Source organism: Otolemur garnettii, unplaced genomic scaffold, assembly GCF_000181295.1.
Source record: "Otolemur garnettii isolate 467f Iridium unplaced genomic scaffold, OtoGar3 scaffold00152, whole genome shotgun sequence".
Classification (NCBI taxonomy): Eukaryota; Metazoa; Chordata; class Mammalia; order Primates; family Galagidae; genus Otolemur; species Otolemur garnettii.
In genome coordinates this window covers 1,924,666-1,944,265 of record NW_003852547.1, presented here as the reverse complement: position 1 = coordinate 1,944,265, position 19,600 = coordinate 1,924,666, and the positions used below count along the sequence as shown (strand labels likewise).

Genomic DNA, 19,600 nt, shown 5'->3' with positions numbered 1-19,600 from the left:
AAAAAAAAAAAAGAAATATATGTTGACTGATTTACCGATCAAAGTAAGGCTGAGAGATAAAAGGTATTTGTCATCCCTAAAGTAGAAAGTTTCAGAACAAAGACAAGTAGGAGAGAGGGGAGGTCAAGAAACCACAGCAAATAAGGAGAAGTTGAGGGAGGAGACAAATTGCTGCTTTCATATTCTGAGAACTATTGGGTGGCAGAAAAATTAGACATCTTATCTGCAGTCAGTTTGGAATCAAGGTTACAAGTGAAAGTTCTGGATACACCTATCTCATAAGGAAGGGATTTTTCATGAATAGACTGTCTCCTGGGGAAATAGGTTAAAGTTTCTACAGAGGTAGGTACATCTGATGGTTTTGTCTACACACCATCCACTCCCCTTCTTTGACAATAGCACCTAGTTTTCTTTGGGGGAACTCCTCCCTACTCTCAGTCCATTTAATCAGCAGAGTTTGATCTACCCCTGGTTCTAGGGCTGCACAACTAGTGCAGTTTGGCCAATCAGAGCATTCCAATACTTGGCCACAATGATTGGTTCATGTAAGGACATGTGACTAAGTTAAACCAATGAGAGGCAGGCTTGGTGCTTTTGCTGGAACTAGCAGGAAAAGGTGCTCTTCTTCCTCTGGAGTGGCTGAGCTGGTGGCATATAAGCCTGGAGACACTGGGAGCCATCTTGTCACACCATAAGGGATAGCATGCCTGAGAATTATACCATCATAGGAAAAAACAGAGTCAAGGAGATCTATGGAGGAGTTTCCTAACAAAATGGAAGCCTTGGATCCAGCCATATCTGAAGCTAATCAGTTATGTAGTATACAAAATTTATTTATTTCTTTTTTGGGGGGAGAGGGAGGCAGGGTCTCACTTTGTCACCCTCAGTAGAGTGCTAGGGCATCATAGCTCACAGCAACCTGAAACTCTTGGACTCAAGCGATTCTCTTGCCTCAGCCTTCTGAGTAGCTGGCACTACAGACACCTGGCTATCTTTAGAGACAGGGTCTTGCTCTTGCTCAGGCTGGTCTGGAACTGGTGAGCTCAGGCAATCCACCCTCCTTGACCTCCCAGAGTGCTAGGAATACAGGTGTGAGTCACTGTGCCTGGCCTAAAATTTCTTATTTTTGGTAAGCCAGTTTAGAGTAGATTTCCTGTTTCTTACAATGCAGAATTCTGTCCAATATAGGATAAAAAGATCTTATCAACTCAGGGGTTCCAAGATTTTTTTTTTTTTTTGAGACAGTCTCAATCTATTGCCCCAGGCTAGAGTACCATGTCATCAGCATAGATCACAGGAGCCTTGGACTCCTGGGCTCAGGCAATCCTCCTGCCTCAGCCTCCCAAGTACTTGGAGGTGTCCACCACAATGCCTGGCTAGTTTTTCTATTTTTAGTAGCGATGGGGTCTTGTTGCTGAACTCCTGCTCAAGGGATCCTTCTGCCTTGGCCTTCAGAGTGCTAGGATTATAGACGTGAGCCACGGTGTCTGACCACATTTAAGATTTGATGAGATTGTGTATGAATTGGATGATGTAACTTGTGGAAGAATCAATGGGACCTGAGAGGGGTCGGGGAGGAGACAGAGGAAGGAGAGGCCTGGGGCCCCTATACCTGTGGCTCTGGCCCTTCCAGCCTCTTGTCACCAGGAGACAGGCAATGCTGCTGATGAGGAGGGCTCCAGCAGCAAGAGATCCAATGATGACAGAAGCCACCATTCCAGTGTTCATGGGCAGGTGTGCACTGGGCATCTCCTTATGCTTTTCTGTGGGGGGAGAGGAGAGGAAGAGGAACTGTGTGATGTCTTGTGATAGCTCCCCCATCCCTGCCTACATCAATGAGCGCTGATTATCCATGGAACACTGATGTTTAATTTCCTATTTCCAGCCCCACGCTTTCTCCTGCTTTTCAGTTGTATCCAACCATCTGGATGGCACATAAAACACAGCATGGCCCAGATGGAACGCCTCAGCTCCCCCACCTCAACATCTCTGCTTCCGAGGATTTCTTACCATCTTCAGCACCTCTAAAACCTACTTCCCGACACTCTTCCCTCATCAACCTGCTTTTTCTCACCTTGTTGATGACACCTCCTTCCTTCCAGCAAAAGGCTGTATTTTGTAGGAGACATAGGGGACTTGGAGGATTTTTAAACTGGACTTGTCAGGATTGGGACCAAGCCTTCCTGGCTGCCACTCTTCTGACCACCCAGATTTCATCTCAAGCTGGACACCTGTTATTTTCCAGCCTTTCCTGGAAGCTAGGTTTAAAGACTGTGAGGCCATAATGCGAGGTAGGATTCAAGTCTCTTCTGCCTACTGACCGTGTGCCCTTGGGCAAATTACTCAACCTCTCTGAGATTTGACTTATCTATGAAATGAGGACAGTAATTATACCTGTTAGGGTTAGGAAGATTGAATGAATATCTACACACACACACATGTTCTCTCAGTTATCCAACAATGGAGTAGGTTCTGTGCTATTTTAGAGATGAGGAAACTGAGGCACAGAGACGTAAATCAACCTGCCTGAGGGCTCAGGATAAGAACAGCGCTGGGATGACATTCAGACAACTTGAACTCCTAATGACCACTCTATGTGTCTTCCAAAAGAGGCACTTGTATCTTGTGAGCTCTCGAAGGGTGGGAATAGGCTATTTTTATCTCTTTGTGAGTGGAATAAAAACTGTTAGTTCTGGCTGGCCAGGTGCAGTGGCTCACACCTATAATTCCAGCACTCTGGGAGGCTGAGGCAGGTGGGTTGCTGGAGTTCAGGAGTTCAAGACCCGCCTGAGCAATGGTAAGACCCCATCTCTACTAAAAATAGAAAAGTCAGGCATTGTGGTGGGCACCTGTAGTCCCAGCTACTCTGGAGGCTAAGGCAGGAGTAAACCTAAAACTTAAACCTAGGAGTTTGAGGTTGCTGTGAGTTAGATTGATGACATGGAACTCTAGCAAATGAACTAGAGTGTCATTTGGTATATATTTTGTGTAATCAAATTAATAAATATTTTGAGTGAATCATTTCCCTATGAGATTTTCTGTTCAAAGTGTCTAGAGAACATTTTAAAGGTTTAATTGGGAAGAAGACAATACATACAAGCTTGCCTAGTCTTTGGGTATATTTGGTAGCTGTCCCCAGAGACCAGGAAGGCAGATAAATTAGGCCCATTTTGCAGATGAGGAAGTCAAGGCCCAGAGGATTGCAGGCTGTTCCTCTTCCAGACACTCTGCTTGCAACTTCTGTACCTTCTACCTTATTGAACCCCCAGAACAGTGAGTGAAAATTGTTATCTTTTTTTTTTTTTTTTTGAGACAGAGTCTCACTCAGTTGCCCTGGGGTTGAGTGCTTGTGGCCTCAGCTTACAACCTCAAACTTTTGGGTTCAAGCTATCCTCTCGTCTCAGTCTCCTGAGTAGCTGGGACTATAGGCACTTGCCACAACATCTGACTAGATTTTTTTCTATTTTTAGTAGAGATGGGGTCTCGCTCTTGCTCTTGAACTCCTGAGCTCAAGGAATCCACCCGCCTCCGCCTCCGCCTCCCAGAGTGTTAGGATTATAGGCGTGAGCCACCACATTGTTATTTTATTTTGCTCAGATGTTCTCCACCACTGACTAAGTCACTGGATTAATGAGGACACTAAACCCATATAGGGTGTCTAGAAGAGTTGTGTTTGAGTTCTGACTCCGCTGCTGGTAAACTGTGGGATTCTCTGAACCTCAGTTTCCTCCTCTGTAAAATAAGAGAAAATACCACCTCCTTCCAGGGCTACTGTGATGATTGAGTGGGATAACAAATAAAGGCAGGCAGCCTGGTGGAGACCAAGGCCCTCTAGGAGCTCACAGCCCGTAGGAAGGGGGTGGTGCTCCTCGGCGCCAGCCCATAGCCGCTGTGTGAGAAGACCACCCTGGTTCTCCCAGACCTTCCATTTTGTAAGAGAATTTGTATGTGAAATTTCCCAGGGTCTCAGTGTCAGCAGCAAGGTAGGCGCTTTGTTTAGTCAAAGCAGTGTGTTTAAAGCACGTTGGAACAAGCCATCCATGAATGGGGCTAAAAAGTGTCTTTATTTGGGGCAGGGCTCCATTCAGTTAAAACTCAAGATTTTCTTTTCAAGGAAAGCAGGGCATGAGTAAAGTTGTGACTCCCTGCTCTGTTGGCATCAGCCCAGCTTGGCTGGACTCTGATGAAGGAACAAGTGGGGTGACTCCTCTTGCCCAGTGCCATAAGCTATTCTCTCTGCTGTGGGTGGCTTCTTGGGGGAATGGCCTGATTTTGATGCTGTCTTCCCTGTATTAATTTGCTGTAACAAAGTGCCACAAACTGGGTAGCTTCAACTATAGAAAGTAATTGTCTCAGAGTTCTGGAGGTTCCAAGTCCAAGATCAAGATGTTGACAGGACTGGTTCCTTCTGAGGGGCTGAGGGAGAATCTGTCCCAACCCTTTTGCCTGGCTTCTGTGATTTGCTGGGGGTCTTTGAGGTTCCTTGGCCTGTAGACGCATCTTCACATGCTTTTCTTCCTGGGTGTCTGTCTCTATGTCCCAATTTTCCCCTTTTATATGGACATCAGTCATATTTTTTAGGGCTCACACTAATGTCCTTATTTTAACTTGATCACCTCTGTAAAGATGACCCCATTTCTAAATAAGGTCACATTCTGAGATACTGGGGGTTAGGACTTCAACAAGTAAGTGTTTTTGTTGGTGGGGACAAAATTCAACCTATTACTCTTCCTAAGCCAGGTTCCTGGCCCTCCTAGAGAGTCTCTGAGCTGTTCAGGACCCTTTAATCCATTCATTCTCTGCTTAAATCAGCCAGGAACAGTTTCTGTTGCTGCATCTAGAGCACTGCCTGGGACCAGGCCCAGTGGCTCCTGCCTGCATCCTAGCACTCTGGGAGGCTGAGGTAGATGGATTGCTTGAGCTCAGGAGTTGGAGACCAGCCTGAACAAAAGCAAGACCCCATCTGTACTAAAAATAGAAAATCTGAGGCAAGAGGATTGCTTGAGCCCAAGAGTTTGAGGTTGCTGTGAACTATGATGCCACAGCACTGAACCCAGGGCAACAGCTTAAGACTGTCTCAAAAACAAAACAAACAAACAAAAACACTCCCTGGTTTGCTTATTAAGTGTCCTCTTTTTGTAACTGTTATATGTTTTCCTTGTTACTATGAACAATGAAGTTATAAACAGGGAACCTGTGGAATACGGTGTAAGTTGATGGTAACAACATCTTTTGTTCCTACATGTCCTCCTATGATATGACCTTGTTGTTTTCCTATCAAGTGGAGGGGTCTAATCTCCCTCTTTTGAATCTGGGCCAACCTTAGTGACTCACTTAATCAAAAGAATCTCATATAAGTGATACTGTGTGACTTCCAAGGCTAGGGAAAAAGAAGCTGTACAGTGTCGGCCCTGGTATTTTGGAAGGCTTGCACCCCAGATAATACCCTTCAGAACTCAGCTGTCATGGTGTGAGGAAGCCCAAGTAGTCGCACAGAGAGGACACATGGAGGTCATCTGGTCAACAGCTCCATTTGAAGTCTAAGCTGACAATCAGTATAATCCCATCCACAAGACACGTGAGTGAAGACACCTCTGGGTGATTCCAGCCTCTAGCTTTCAAGCCAACCTCAGCCCTTTGAGCTTTTTCATCTGAGGCTCCAGATATCATGAAGCAAACAAGCCATCTCTGCTATATCCTGTCTGAATTCTTAATCATAGCAATCATGAACATAAAAAATGATGGTTGTTTTATACCACTGAGTTTGTTCTGCATCAGTAAGTAAGTGGAACAGGGCCCCACGTTTTGTTTTTCATTCAAGGAGTGAAATCTTTCCTTTTGGGTTTTCTCTTCACTGGTCTCTGGGACCATCCACATTCAACTCTGCTAACAAAGAATGATCTGGGTCTTCTTCAGTGGATAAGATCTATCCATGCTGATCTTTAGGCACAATCATATCTGTAGAGTGCTTTGACAGACTTATTACTCAAGTGGACATTGGCCAGACTACATGTAAAAATAGAACTCTGACCCACAGTCTGTGGCAACCTTCCCAGTAAGGCCCCTTAAAATAAATAGCCCAAGAAGCCAGCTTGCTATGAGTCAGGGTTGCAGGAAGCCAGATTGCTGTTGCTAGTACAATCCAGGGAGCTTTTTTTTTTTTCTTTTGAGATAGAGTCTCACTATGTTGTCCTTGGTAGAATGCCGTGGCGTTATAGCTCACAGCAACCTGAAACTCTTGGGCTTAAGTGATTCTCTTGCCTCAGCTTCCCAAGTAGCTGGGACTACAGGTGCCTGCCACAATGCCTAGCTATTTTTTTGTTGTTGTTGCAGTTGTTTAGCTGGCCTGGGCCAGGTTCAAACCTGCCACCCTAGGTGTAGGTGGCTGGTGCCATAACCACTGTGCTATGGGGGCCGCACCAATCCAGGGAGTTTATTAATAACTTCTATAACAATTGGCCTAAAACGGGCAGGAATTGATTAATAACTGACAGCTCCTCTAGTTTTTGTCCTTACTTCCAATTTAGAGGCAATCAGAGTGAGCCAAATCTGCCCGCCTCAACCAGTCCCACAAGATGTCCTGCCTCTAGGAGGTCACCTGCAGCTTCCCCAGGACAACAGCCTCCAATCCGGGCACTGCTGAAGCTTCCACTCTTCCCACTCCTCTGCCTGCCTTTGAGTCCCTGCCTAAGTGCAAGTGATTGTGGCTAACTCCGCTGTGACAGCAGGCTCTGCATAAATAGCCTTTGCTTTTCCTTTTTGGTTCATCTTCGTTGATTTCCATAGTTTAAAAAGCAGCAGCTTCATATAGACTTGCTGAACCAGTACTTCTAACCACCCCATGGTGGAGGTGCTGTTGTTGCCCCCCATTTATAGACATAGAAGCGGAGGCCCCAAGGGATTTGGTAATTTGATGTCATCGTCTTAGTCCTTGATAAGGCAGAGTAAAGTCATCGTTAAGGACATGGTCTCTGGAGCCAGCCAGCCTGGGTTTAAGTCCTGCACCTGCTGTTCTCTAGCTGAGTGACCCAAAGGAGTCACTTAAACTCTCCATGCCTCAGTTTCCCTATCTGTAAGATTGGGGGATCATCACACCAGGGCTGGGAGGATGCAGAGTATACATGTGTGTCAGTGCCCTGTATGTCAGTGGTCAGGGGAACTGGACTTTGTAATTAATTGCCTTGGGTGTCAGAAGGCCCAGAAGGCTTAGAGGAATCTGTGCAGGGTTGCTTAAGAAGCCCAGATACCCACAGCTAGACTGATGGGACAACAGACACAAGCTGTCAATGACCATAATCCCTGTCTGTGGTTCTGAGTTGAGCTTTTGCTGCTCCCCAGCTGTGGGATCTTAAGCAACTGACGTCCCTTCTCTGAGCCTCGTTCTCTCATCTGTGAGCTGGGGCTGCTGGGGTACAGATTGAGCGTTCCTAACCTGAAAATGCAGAATCCAAAATGCTCTAAAATCTGAAAATGTGGGGGTACTGACATGATGCCACAAGTGGAAAATTCCACATACAAGAATTTAACACAAACTTTGTTTCAGGCACAAAATTATTAAAAATGCTATATGAAGTTATCTTCAGTTTATGTGTATAAGGTATATATGAAAAATAAATGAATTTCATGTTTAGACTTGAGTCCTGTCCCTGGAGATCTCATTTTATATATATATATTTTTCAATAATCCCAAATCCAAAATCATCTGAAATCCCAAACGCTTCTGGTCCCAGGCTTATTGGATAAGTGATACTCAAACTGTACCTACAGCTCCTGAGCCTCTCTTGTGTTTTCAGGCTGCCCTATGCCTGTGGAATGCTCCTTGTCATAAGTCCTGGCAGATACTTGCTTTCTTAGCCCCTCTTAGCAGTTTAGGTACTGTCCTGAGGCCCTGACTTCCCCAGGTGGAGACACCCTCATAGGAATTTGTTTTCGAAGCCAGAGACACAAGGATGCAGGCACCATGCAGGGTGCATTGATAGTGTATGTGGTGGCCCACATGTCCCCAAACATATAAACTCCAGAGGTGCAGAGGTCTTTGGTGGTTCTGTATCCTCTGTGCCTGAGGTGCTCAACAAATGTTTGTTGAATGAATGAATGAAAAAAACAAACAAATGACTACAGCTTTTGGATGCCTCAGAGGCAGGGCCCAGTGCTGACATGGTGGGCCATGCTTGCTCTTGCAGGAGAAGTTCTGCCAAATAATTTTACCTTGTCTCTGGTTCCCAGCCCCCTGGAGATCCTGAGAGTATGCGATAACCCTTTATTCAATCCCTTTCTGCATACACCAGGGCTGGCTTCTGTTATAGCCACTAAAGACACACCATGTCTTCTCTTCCAAGTCTCCTCCTAGTTCCCAGATTCTGTTCACAAGAGTGCCCAAAGTGAGTAACTCTTCATAGAAAAGAAAAATATTCTGCTAGGGCCCAAATAAAGTATAAAACCTGCGCTGAGTCAGTATCAGCTGATTCATCCATGGTGATTGAATAATATATGTTTTCCTTTTGAAGTATCGAACGTAGTTGTTGTGTTAAGTTGAAGGCTAATTCATGCTGCCAATCAGTCATGGTTCTCCTTGAAAGAGAACTTTTTTTGTACTTTGAAATGTTATTGGGGTCTAAGCATCCTCCAAGTTTGACAATGCATTCTTTTACAATTTATGTATCACTGAATGGCTTCCATTTTCTCCTGAGCATATAAGCTACTTTCTAAGTTGTTTCAGTGGCATAATTTTCAGGTCTTATTGCTGCTGGAAAGAATTGTCTCTGCTTTGTTTTTCATCTTTTTTTTTTTTTTCTTTTTTTTTTGAGACAGAATCTTACCCTGTAGCCCTGAGTAAGAGTGCCATGATGTCCTAGCTCACAACAACCTCAAACTCCTGGGCTCAAGTGATCCTCTTGTCTCAGCCTCCTTGAGGAAGGAGAAATAAATCTTATGCTTCTTAGCGGTCCTGAGAAAGCAGCAGGCAGCTGCAGAAGAACTCCTCCTACGAAGACATGAACAAACTTTACACTGAGCTGAAATAACCTTGAAAAGCAAGAGAAAAAAGACTCTGAAACTAATAACAATACCCTGGTTTCTAACATCTGTAGCCATAACTATGTCGCTGATATTGAACTGAAGGAAGAAAAAGGTAAAAAATGTTTAGGAAAAACTGTTCCCTGGAACTCAGCATTTCAGGCCTTGAGGCACCTGAGTTCTCCCCAGCAATTAAAGGTTCCTACCTTTATATTGTTGGTGTAAGTGTCTGTCTGTTTTAATTGGCTGTTTTCCTGAGACACTTTTGGTTCCCTGACCAGGAAAACGAGCAGGCAGATCGGAACCCGGAGACTCTTCCCCATGCTGGGGTGTAGCACCCCTTGGGGGCACTCCCCAAAATACTGACTGATGCCATTGCCTAAGAGTGCTCTGGTGCAGATTACGTGGAGGGGACCCTCTCTAGGGTCGTAGGGAGGTCTCACTGCTGTCCTCTGTGGCTGCTGCTCACCAATACAAACGAACATATGGAGGAAGAGCACGTCCAGACTTAGGTAAGAACTGGATTAAAAAGGGTATAATACTAGTAAAGCCTACTCCAAAGAGTGGAAGAGGAGTTTGATCACCTCCTTGAGGTGGGAGCCTCAGTAAAAAGGAAGGAAAAGGAATTGAATTCCATGAGGCAGGGGGCCTCAGTAAGAGGGGCAAAAAGAAACAGAAGAGGCAGGGGGCCTCCACAAAAGCAAAAAGGATTGGGAGGAATTGTTTAGCCTCTGCGAATAAGTGGTGTATGAAAGAATGAGTGACTGTATAGCTCCATGACTGGTCACAGGTATGGAGCTCGATTGGGCCCTAACCTGTGGTTCCGTGGAGACATATAAGGCATGAGGGTGACTTGCGGCACAGCAGCACCCAGGCCTGGGGCTTATACGGGTGCACCTTAGCTAAGACGCTCCTTAAAGCCAGGGGGGCACCTGAGAGATCTTCAGCACCCCCAGCCCTTGTTTGTCTGCACCACAGGGATGGGTCCTGCGCCGGCTAAGGAAATTCTCCTAAGGTTAATGGTTCAAAATTAGAAAAAAAAAAAAAAAGGCTTTGTAGGAGACTATGGAGTTACTGTGATCTCCAAAAAGTTGAGAAAACTTTTTTTTTTTTTTGAGACAGAGCCTCAAGCTGTCCCCCTGGGTAGAGTGCCGTGGCATTACAGCTCACAGCGACCTCCAACTCCCGGGCTCAAGCGAGTCTCCTGCCTCCGCCTCCCAAGTAGCTGGGACCACAGGCGCCCGCCACAACGCCCAGCTATTTTTTGGTTGCAGCCATCATTATTGTTTGGCGGGTCCGGGCTGGGGATTCAAACCCACCACCTTAGGTGTACGTGGCTGGTGCCTTAGCCGGTTGAGCTATAGGCGCCGAGCCAAGTTGAGAAAACTTTGTGAGCTAGAATGGCCATCCTTTGGAGCAGGCTGGCCATCAGAAGGGAGTTTATTTTATTATTATTAGTATTTTTGAGACAGAGTCTCACTATTTCACCCTTGGTAGAGTGCTCTGGTATCACAGTGCACAGCAACCTCAAACTCTTGGGCTCAAGTGATTCTCTTGCCTTAGTCTCCCAAGTAGCTGGGACTACAGGCGCCCACCACAATGCCTGGCTTTTTTGGTTGTCACAACTAGGAAGGTCATACGGGCATCTAGTGAATAGAGACCAGAAATGCTGCTGAATAAACATCTCTACAAGCACAAGCCCTTTACTACAAAGAACTGGCCAGTCCAAAATGTCACCAGTGCTGAGGCTGAGAAACCATTGCTATTTTTTTTTTTTTTTTGAGTCTCATTCTGTTGCCCAGGCTAGAGTGGCATGGCATCATAGCTCATAGCAACCTCAAACTCTTGTGCTCAAGTGATATTTTTGTCTCAGCCTCCTGAGCAGTTGGGACTACAGACGCCTACCACCATGCCCAACTAATTTTTCTATTTTTAGTAGAGACAGAGTCTCACTTTGCTCAGGCTGGTCTTGAACTCTTGAGCTCAGGCAATCCACTTGCCTTGGCCTCCCAGAGTGCTAGGATTACAGGTGTGAGCCATTGCACATGGATGAAACCATTGCTATTGTCCACTGCCTTAGCACTTTTCCCAGAGTGGATTCATCAATAAATACTTGCCTTATGAACATAAAGATTGAGTGATTAAGTAATGTATTGCTTATGATCAGGCATTCAGTTAGTGCTCAATAAATATTTGATAAATAAATGTATGTGGATAGTAAATGAGATGGCGAATTCTCCTATGTCTTGCAAAAGCCAGGTTTTAATACGTATTTTGTTAGTTAATGCTTGTGAGCATCATATGATATCTCTAGGACCTGGTGCACAGTGGATGCTCAAACAGTATGTGTTGAATTAATGAATGAGAAGACTAAATAAAATGATGCCTATACAGAGCCTGGTCCATAGTAGTGGCTTGCCCACCTCCTCCCCAGACCCTAAGACTCACCTGCCACCCGGACCTCAGTCTTAGTCCTCATGGTCCAGGCAGGGTTGATGGTGATGGCTACTTGATAGGTGCCACTGTCTGTGGGCTGGGCACGTCACAGCAGCATGGAGCCATTGGAGAAGCCCACAATGTCTCGGTGTTTCATGGCACTGCCATCCCTCTGGGGCCGCTGTAGTCCAGGTATATAGGTGAATAGCCTTGTACCTCCAGAGGTCTCCTCCCCCAGGTACCAGTTAACGTCCTGGAAGGTGTCTGGGACACCGTCAACAGACAAAAGAAGGTCCTGGTTCTTTTGAGGCTGCTCTGGAATCTTCTGGATATGGAGGGCTGCCTGGGAGTCTTGGGGCATCCAGAGTGCCAGGATTGAAGCTGTGGGAGGGAGGCCTGAGGTCAGGGATGTTGGTCAGGGACCTCCCTAGATAGAGATCATCACCTGGAGCAAGTACTCTGTGTGCTGTTCACCAAAGACAGGGCTGGCATTGATTAGTGATGTCTTCCCTGGGTGCAGGCATGGGAATATAGACATAATGCCACAGGTTTGCCATCTTATTGATTCACGTGGTTTTTCTGCACTGAGGTGTTGTGTGGCCTGCTTCAAACACATGTATTATCTGAATTCATTCATTCATTCATTTATTTAACCAATATTTATAGGTATGTGTATCATATAAGCTACAATATCAACTATGTATAATAGGTCTAAGCTGCTCTAGATTTCTAGGCACTGAGGATATAGCAAAAACACAAACACAAATAAATTCTCACCTTCATGGTCCTGATATTCTAGAAAATTCCATAGATAAAATGGTCATAGGGCTGTGATTCTACTGTTGCTCTCCTCATCTTACTTTAACAACTTCATCTTCCAGGATAAGCTTTCCCTCCTTTTTTTTGGAGACAGAGTCTCACTATGTCGCCCCTGGTAGAGTACTGTGGCATCACAGCTCACAGCAACCCTCAAACTCCTGGGCTTAAGTGATTCTCTTGCCTCAGCCTCCCAAGTAGCTGAGACTGCAGGCACCTGCCACAGCACACAGCCCAGCTACTTTTTATTGAAGTTTTATTATTGTTTAGCTGACCCAGGTTGGTTTCAAACCTGCCAGCCTTGGTGTATGTGGCTGGCGCTGTAACCACTGTGCTACCGGCGCTGAGCCTTTCCCTCCTTCTAAGAAAAAAACCTCAGCCTCTGGGCTAAGTGCCACCTTCTCCCAATCTTCAGAGAATTTTCCCTCCTTACCTGAGAGCAGGAGACTCTTTGAGATGTGGCCCTGGGTCCCCATGATAATCTCTATCTCCTGTGCGGAGGCAAGGAGCTACCTGCTGGACACCAAAGGGGCCAGAGGGCTGGGCCTGGCGATCTGAAGTGGGCCAGCTCTGTGGAGGTCCTGGGGGTGCCTTCGGGACACTGCAGAGAGGCTGGCCCAGCCCCAGTGTTCCTTTTCCACAGACTCCACCTGTGTTCCCTGGGACAGAAGTGAAGACACTGGTTGAACCAGTTTTCCAGAGTGACTGGGGAACTTCCTGGGGCTTCCCCAGGCTCCTCCCCTGTCCCCCTTTACCTTATCTACTCAGTGTGACCATGGGCAGCAACAGCAGTGGTAACAGCAGCCTCTGGGCAATTCCCCTGGGTCAGGCGGGCCCCTGCAGGAAGGTGCAATACACGCTGCCTACCCTGCAGCCACCACACTTAACTGTTCCCACCTCACAGATGTGAAGACTAAGGCTCAGGGATAGAGGCAAGTCTGGCAGCAGGCAAAGGTGGGATTTCACCTGTGGCTGACTCCTGCTAAAGCTCTTGGCCTAGTTTTTTTTTTGGCTGGGCCTGGGTTTGAACCTGCCACCTCAGGCATATGGGGCTGGCACCTTACTCCTTTGAGCCACAGGCGCCGCCCCTTGGCCTAGTTTTTTAAAAGCATCCTCTATTTGTCTGTTTACTCATCCATTCCAACACATACTCCTGTTGCCTTGGCCTTGGGTGCTGGGTGGTGCTGGCGACACACCAATGACTGAGACTGTCCCTGCCCTGCTCTCAGTCCACATTGAGGCTTTCAGTCCTATGTGGGGTGGGGGACGGACCCAGCCCCAGACAGTGATGATCCAGGGTAATCAGGGATGGGATGGAGGAACCCAAGGGTCTGGGAGAGCCCAAGGGAACACCTTACTCCATTTGAGGGCTTTCTGGAGGAGGAGACATCTGAGCTGAGACATGGAGTACAAGTAGGAATGAGGCCGATGATAGGGTGGGTTGGTGTGCACCAGGCAGCATAAACAACATATCCAGAAGGGTAGATGCTGAGGCAGTCATGGGGATGTATGGAGGATGCTGCAAAATCCCAGTCAAGTGGATGGGCAGGTGGGAAAGGGCTCTGTGTGTGTGTGTATGAGGCTGGGGAGGTGGGAGGGAGCCATTGTTCCTGGTCATCAGCTCTGTTGGGACAGAACTTGGACTTGGGGTTATGTTGTCTAATATGGTAGACATTGGCCCCCCCCTCAGAGCTGTTTAAATATAAATTTAAACTAATTAAAATTAAATGCATTAAAGAAAGTTTCTCAAACTGGTGGCTATCACTTTGGACAGCACAGATAGATAACATTTTTCATTATCTGTGAAAGTTCTGTCAGAGCAGGCACTGACTGAGAGATCTGGGGCAGGCCATGATCGGCATTTCCACCCTGGTGTGATTTCTGGTGTTGCGGGAAGAAAGGACCTTAAGTTCGGGTGCAGTATGTCAGTAGCATTTTGTGTGTGGTGTGTGTGTCCTAGACACATGCTGTCAGCATGTCAGTGGTGACAGCATCTTCCAGGGCCCCCAGTTTGAGCCAAATCAGGAATCTTGACTTTGAGCCACCTTGAAGGTTGGTGTGGCTCAGGTAGATGGAACAGCTGCAGACCCCAAAGCATCCCTGTGTGAGCTGGGGAGTTTGCCTGTCAGGCTGGTTTAGTCACCACTTGGCTGCAGGATCTTGGGGCAAATGACTTCACCTCTCTGTGGGGATATGCGGCGTTGCCACCTCATAGAGTCGTTGGTAGAACTGTAGGCAAGAGGCTTGGCAAGTGAACAACACATGATGCCTATCGTCATTGTTACTACTATTGACGTTGTGACCTGCCTCACCTTGCCCCTAGTAACCCTGCTCAAGGGAAATGTATTTTCCCTGGAGGGGTTTCCAATTCTTCATGTTCCCAACAAACTTGGAAGGTTTCTTGCTGATGTTCTTGGGGTCAGCAACCTCAAAGAATCTAACCTCAATCCTTCTTACAGCAGTTTTGCAATTTCCTTTTTCCGTATGGGAGAGAGGTTGTTGCAAACCTAGCAAAAATTATTTCCAGGCAGCTCATAAAGCTAAGCCAGCTTTTCTGGATTTTCCAGTTGCTCGACTGTGCTCTCTCTCTTTTCTCTCTGTCCTCTCCCTCTCTTCCTCCTTCCCTCAGTCCCTCTCCCTCCCTCTCAAATAATGTCTGTGATTCCTTTTTCATTATTAAGAGCTAAGGTTTATTACAGAAATAATATTTAGACAGTAGTCAAAAAGAAGAGCATAAAATTCACTTTAAACATCTTCCAACTACTCAGAGATAGTCACTGCTAATATGGAGATCGAGGGTTCCATCCATCCTGTCCTTCAGCCATCATCCTGGCTTCTTCCCAGCCCCAGAGGGCAGATCCAGATTGGTCATAGCCTCCTAGGTGCCCCATTGTTCTGGCCAGGGATTGGTCTGAGCAGTGGGTGGTGCTGGCCAATGAGACCAGAGGGGATGCTGCAAGATGAAGTTTCTGCTTGAAGCGAGTCTTTTGCCTCAGCCTCCCAAGTAGCTGGGACTACAGGCACCTGCCACAACTCTCGGCTATTTATTTTTGTTTGTTTGTTTAGCAGGCCTGGGCGGGTTCAAACCCACCAGCCCCAGAACATATGGCTGGCGCCCTAACCACTGAGCTACGGGTGCTCAGCCGAGGTTAAGCTTCTTGATCCCAGAGGCTTGTCCCGGAGGAGGGGGGCTGCTTCTCTGGATCTGAGTCAGGATTCGAAGCCTGGAATGCAACAGCCGTTTTGGTATCAACCTGAGGATGATGTCAATATGCTGGGTGGGGGAAAGCAGAACAGATGGCAGGGAGGCAAAGATGAGCCCCTCTCCATGTCTGGAGTAGAGCGGGGCAATCCAGTTCCTTGTTTTTAATTCTATCCCACAGATGGCAGGAGAGGGGGAGAGATTTCTGCTATTGGTGGTGGAAGCGTTGTTGTGGTCATCATATCTTAATATACACCCATCTTCCATTTCATGACTTTAATTGGTTCCTGAAAATTCTGCCAAGTGAGCAAAGAGCTGGGAAGTGAAAAAATTCTTTTTTCTAGGCTTGGTGCCTGTAACTCAGTGGTTAGGGCGTCAGCCACATGTACTGGGGGTGGGGGGGTTTGAGCCCAGCCAGGCCTGCTAAAACAACGACAACAACAGCAAAAAAAAAAAAGCCAGGCATTGTGGGGGGCACCTGTAGTCCCAGCTACTTGGGAGGCTGAGGCAAGAGAATCACTTAAGCCCAAGAGTTTCAGGTTGCTGTGAGCTGTGATGCCACTGCACTCTACAGAGGGCAACATAGACTCTGTCTCAAAAAAAAAATTCTTTTTCTATAAAAACTTTTAATTTTCATTGTGGTGAAGCACGCACACAAATTTACCATTTAAAGTGATTCAGAAGATTTGCCACGTTGTGCAACCACCACCACTATCTAGTTCTGAAACGTTTTCATCACCTCAAAAGGAAACCTTGAGTCTGTTAAACGCTGTTCCCTATTCCCTCTGGCAACCACAAATATGTTTTCTGACTCTATGGATTTGTCTTTTCTGGATAGTTCATATAAATGGAATCAGCCAATGTGTGACCTTCTGTGTCTATTTTCTTTCTTGGGGGATAATGTTTTGGGGGGTAATCCACGTTGTAGCATCATTCCTTTCTATGGCTGAATAATACTCCATCACACAGGTATTCCATCACACATTAGCTATTGTGAAGAGTGCTGCAATGAACATTTATATATAAATACAGTGGAACCTCTATAGTTGACTACCTCCCTACATTGACCACTTCCTTAAGTTGACCTAATTTTCATAGATTGGACATGCATCACATGTACATATGAGTACAGCAGGCCTAGATCCTTATGTTGACCACCTCCATGTGTTGACCAGTTTGTTACTGTCCCTTGGGTGGTCTACTACAGAGCTTCTACTGTAGTTGGAATGAAGAGTCATGGAGGGGCCTTGAATGCTTATTACTAAGTGAAATAAGCCTTGTGATGGCCCCATAGTTCATTTTTTTTCCTTTGAGACGCCGTTTCACTCTGTCACCTTGGATAGAGTGCTGTAGCATCATCTTAGCTCACCTCAGCAACCTCAAACTCTTGGGGTCAAGCGATTCTCTTGCCTCAGCCTCCTAAGTAGCTGGGACTATAGGCATCTGCCACAAGGCCCTGCTAGCTTTTTATTTTTAGTAGAGATGGGGTCGCACCCTTGCTCAGACCTGTCTCCAGCTCCTGAGCTCAGGCAATCCACCCACCTCAGTCTCTCAGAGTGCTGAGATTACAGGCGTGAGCCACCACTCCTTGCCTTGATAGTTCCTTTCTTTTTAGTCCTCCATAATATTCCATTTTCATTACTAAGAAAATCTTAGTTATTTCTAATTTTTGTCAACTATGAATAAAGCTGCTATAAATCTCATGTGCAATTTTTTGTGTGGACATAAAGTTTTGAATACTTAGTTTTTGGGGGCATGTATAATGTAGATGTGGAATTCCTAGATCACTTCATAATTTTAAAAAATAAGTGAAATTTCAGCAGCATAGGCATCTTCACCCAGTCCAATCTGCAACCCGGAGGCTTCTGGGACCTCACAGCTCCTGAAGGCAAAGGCAAGATGGGAGTGGCTCCTTGCTGTACCCAGGCATGGTGCTGAGGGAGTGTTTCAGCTTTTCTGTGATCTCCATCCCCACCTCCCATCCTCTGATATGAATAACTGTGATTTTCTCAGGGTTTTTTTTTTTTTGGTATAAGTTTGTACAAGACCCATACCAAAATTCTGACCGTGGAATCCAAGAATTGTCCCTTTGAAACAGGCCATTGCCATGTTCACTGGTGGGAATAGAGATCAGCACAACTTCTATGAAGGGCCATTTGTCAGTATCTTTCCCAAGGACGAGAGCATACACTCTTGGCCCAGCAATTCCACTTCCAGGAGTGCGTCCTACACCCATGCATGAGCATGAGTGAAACGATGGTGTGCAAAGTTACTCACTACAACACCATAGTGGCATTGGTTTAAATAGTTCAAAGGCCTGTTCTCAGGGGCCTGGTTACAGAGGTCCTGTAAGTCCCTCTCATGGAGTAAGAGGAGTCTGTAGAACAACTAAGGATGCTGAAATGCCAGAACCATAAGCGAGGAGAGCAAGGTAGAGAGCAGTGTGCATGAAATGTTCACCTGTTTTGGAAAAAAAAAAAAAAAAACACAGAGAGAAAAGAAAAAATGCATTTATTTGCTGTCTGTGCATAAATAAACTCATGGGGGGGGGCATGGTGGTTCATGCCTGTAATCCTATCTGGGAGACTGAGGCGGGTGGATTGCCTGAGCTCAAAGTTTCAAGACCAGCCTGAGCCAGAGTGAGAACTTGTCTCTAAAAAAATAGCTGGGTGTTGTGGTGGGTGTCCGTAGTCCCAAGGTAATTGAGAGGCTGAGGCAAGAGAATTGCTTGAGCCCAAGAGCTTGAGGTTGGTATAAGCTATGACGCCATGGCACTCTACCAAGGATAAGAAAGTGAGACTCTGTCTCCAAAAATAAAAAAAAATAAACTCCCTAGAAAATACTGCCACAGTTTACCTTGGTGGAGCAGGGACCCAGAGTAGAGTGGTAGGCAGAATATTGAGTCTCCCAAAATATCCAGATCCCAATCCCTAGAACCTGTGAAAAGGGACTTGGTAGACGTGATTTAGGCTCTGGCGATGGGGAGGTGATCCTGGATTACCCACCATGTAATCACAGTGTCCTTAAAAGAGGAAGGCAAAAGGTCAAAGGAGAAAGGTGACGCGCAGGCCAGGTGTGGTGGCTCACACCTGTGATCCTAGCACTCTGGGAGGCTGAGGCAGGTGGTTTGCTTGAACTCAGGAATTCAAGACCAGCCTGAGCAAGAGTAACACCATCTCTACTAAAAAGAGAAAAATTAGCTGGGCATTGAGGCAGGCACCTGTTGTCCAAGGTACTGGGGAGGTTGAGGCAAAAGAATCGCTTGAGCCCATGAGCCCAAGAGTTTGAGGTTGCTGTGAGCTACAACACTGTGAGATTCTGTCTCAAAAACAAACAAACAAACAAACAGAAGATGGGCTGTAGAAGATGGGAAGATAAGGACACAGGTCCCCCCCCCCCAGTCTCTAGAAAGGAGCAGGGATATGGATATAACCCTCACTTTAGATTTCTGGCCTCCAGCTTAGGGAGGGGGTTTATGGTGACACAGTTCACCTGCCTAGTGTGCTGTTGGTAGATGACATGATTCATTTTCTAAAATTGTGGTAAAAGAGAAGTAACACAAAATTTGCTATTTTAAGTGTACAGTTCATTGGCATTAGCTGGCATGGTGGCTCATGCCTGTAATCCTAGCACTCTGGGAGGTTGAGGCGGGTGGATTGCTTGAGCTTAGGAGTTCGAGACCAGCCTGAGCAAGAAACAGCAAAACCCTGTCTCTAAAAATAGCCAGGCATTGTGATAGGCACCTGTAGTCCCAGCTACTTGGGAGGCTGAGGCAATAGGATTGCTTGAGCCCGAAAGTTTGAAGTTGCTATGAGCTCAGATGATGCCACAGCACTAACCAGGGTGACAGAGAGTGAGACTCTGTCTCAAAAGAAAAAAAAAGAAAGAAAAGAAAAAAATCTGCGACATTAAATACATTCACAGTGTTGTGTGAAGCTGTATATTCACATCCAAAAGAGTGAAGCTGGACCCTTGCCTTATACCCTGCATGCAGATTAACTCGCAATGGCCCCCTGATGGCTTTTTAGAACTTTAATTTTGGGATGTTTATGTACTATCTAATACAAAATGAAAGCAGGGCAGTGCCTGTGGCTCAAGGAGTAGGGTGCCAGCCCCATATACCGGGTGTGG

The 19,600-nt window shown here is 46.3% G+C and overlaps 1 protein-coding gene across 1 annotated transcript in view; it reads right to left on the bottom strand.

Moving 5' to 3' along the window:
- Nucleotides 1–19,600, bottom strand: part of CEACAM19 (carcinoembryonic antigen related cell adhesion molecule 19) — a 27,065-nt gene that overhangs the window by 6,470 nt on the left and 995 nt on the right. The window contains 2 exon segments of the mRNA XM_023518956.1: nt 11,464–11,832; nt 12,701–12,758. Coding sequence (XP_023374724.1) covers nt 11,464–11,832; nt 12,701–12,758 — 427 coding nt within the window.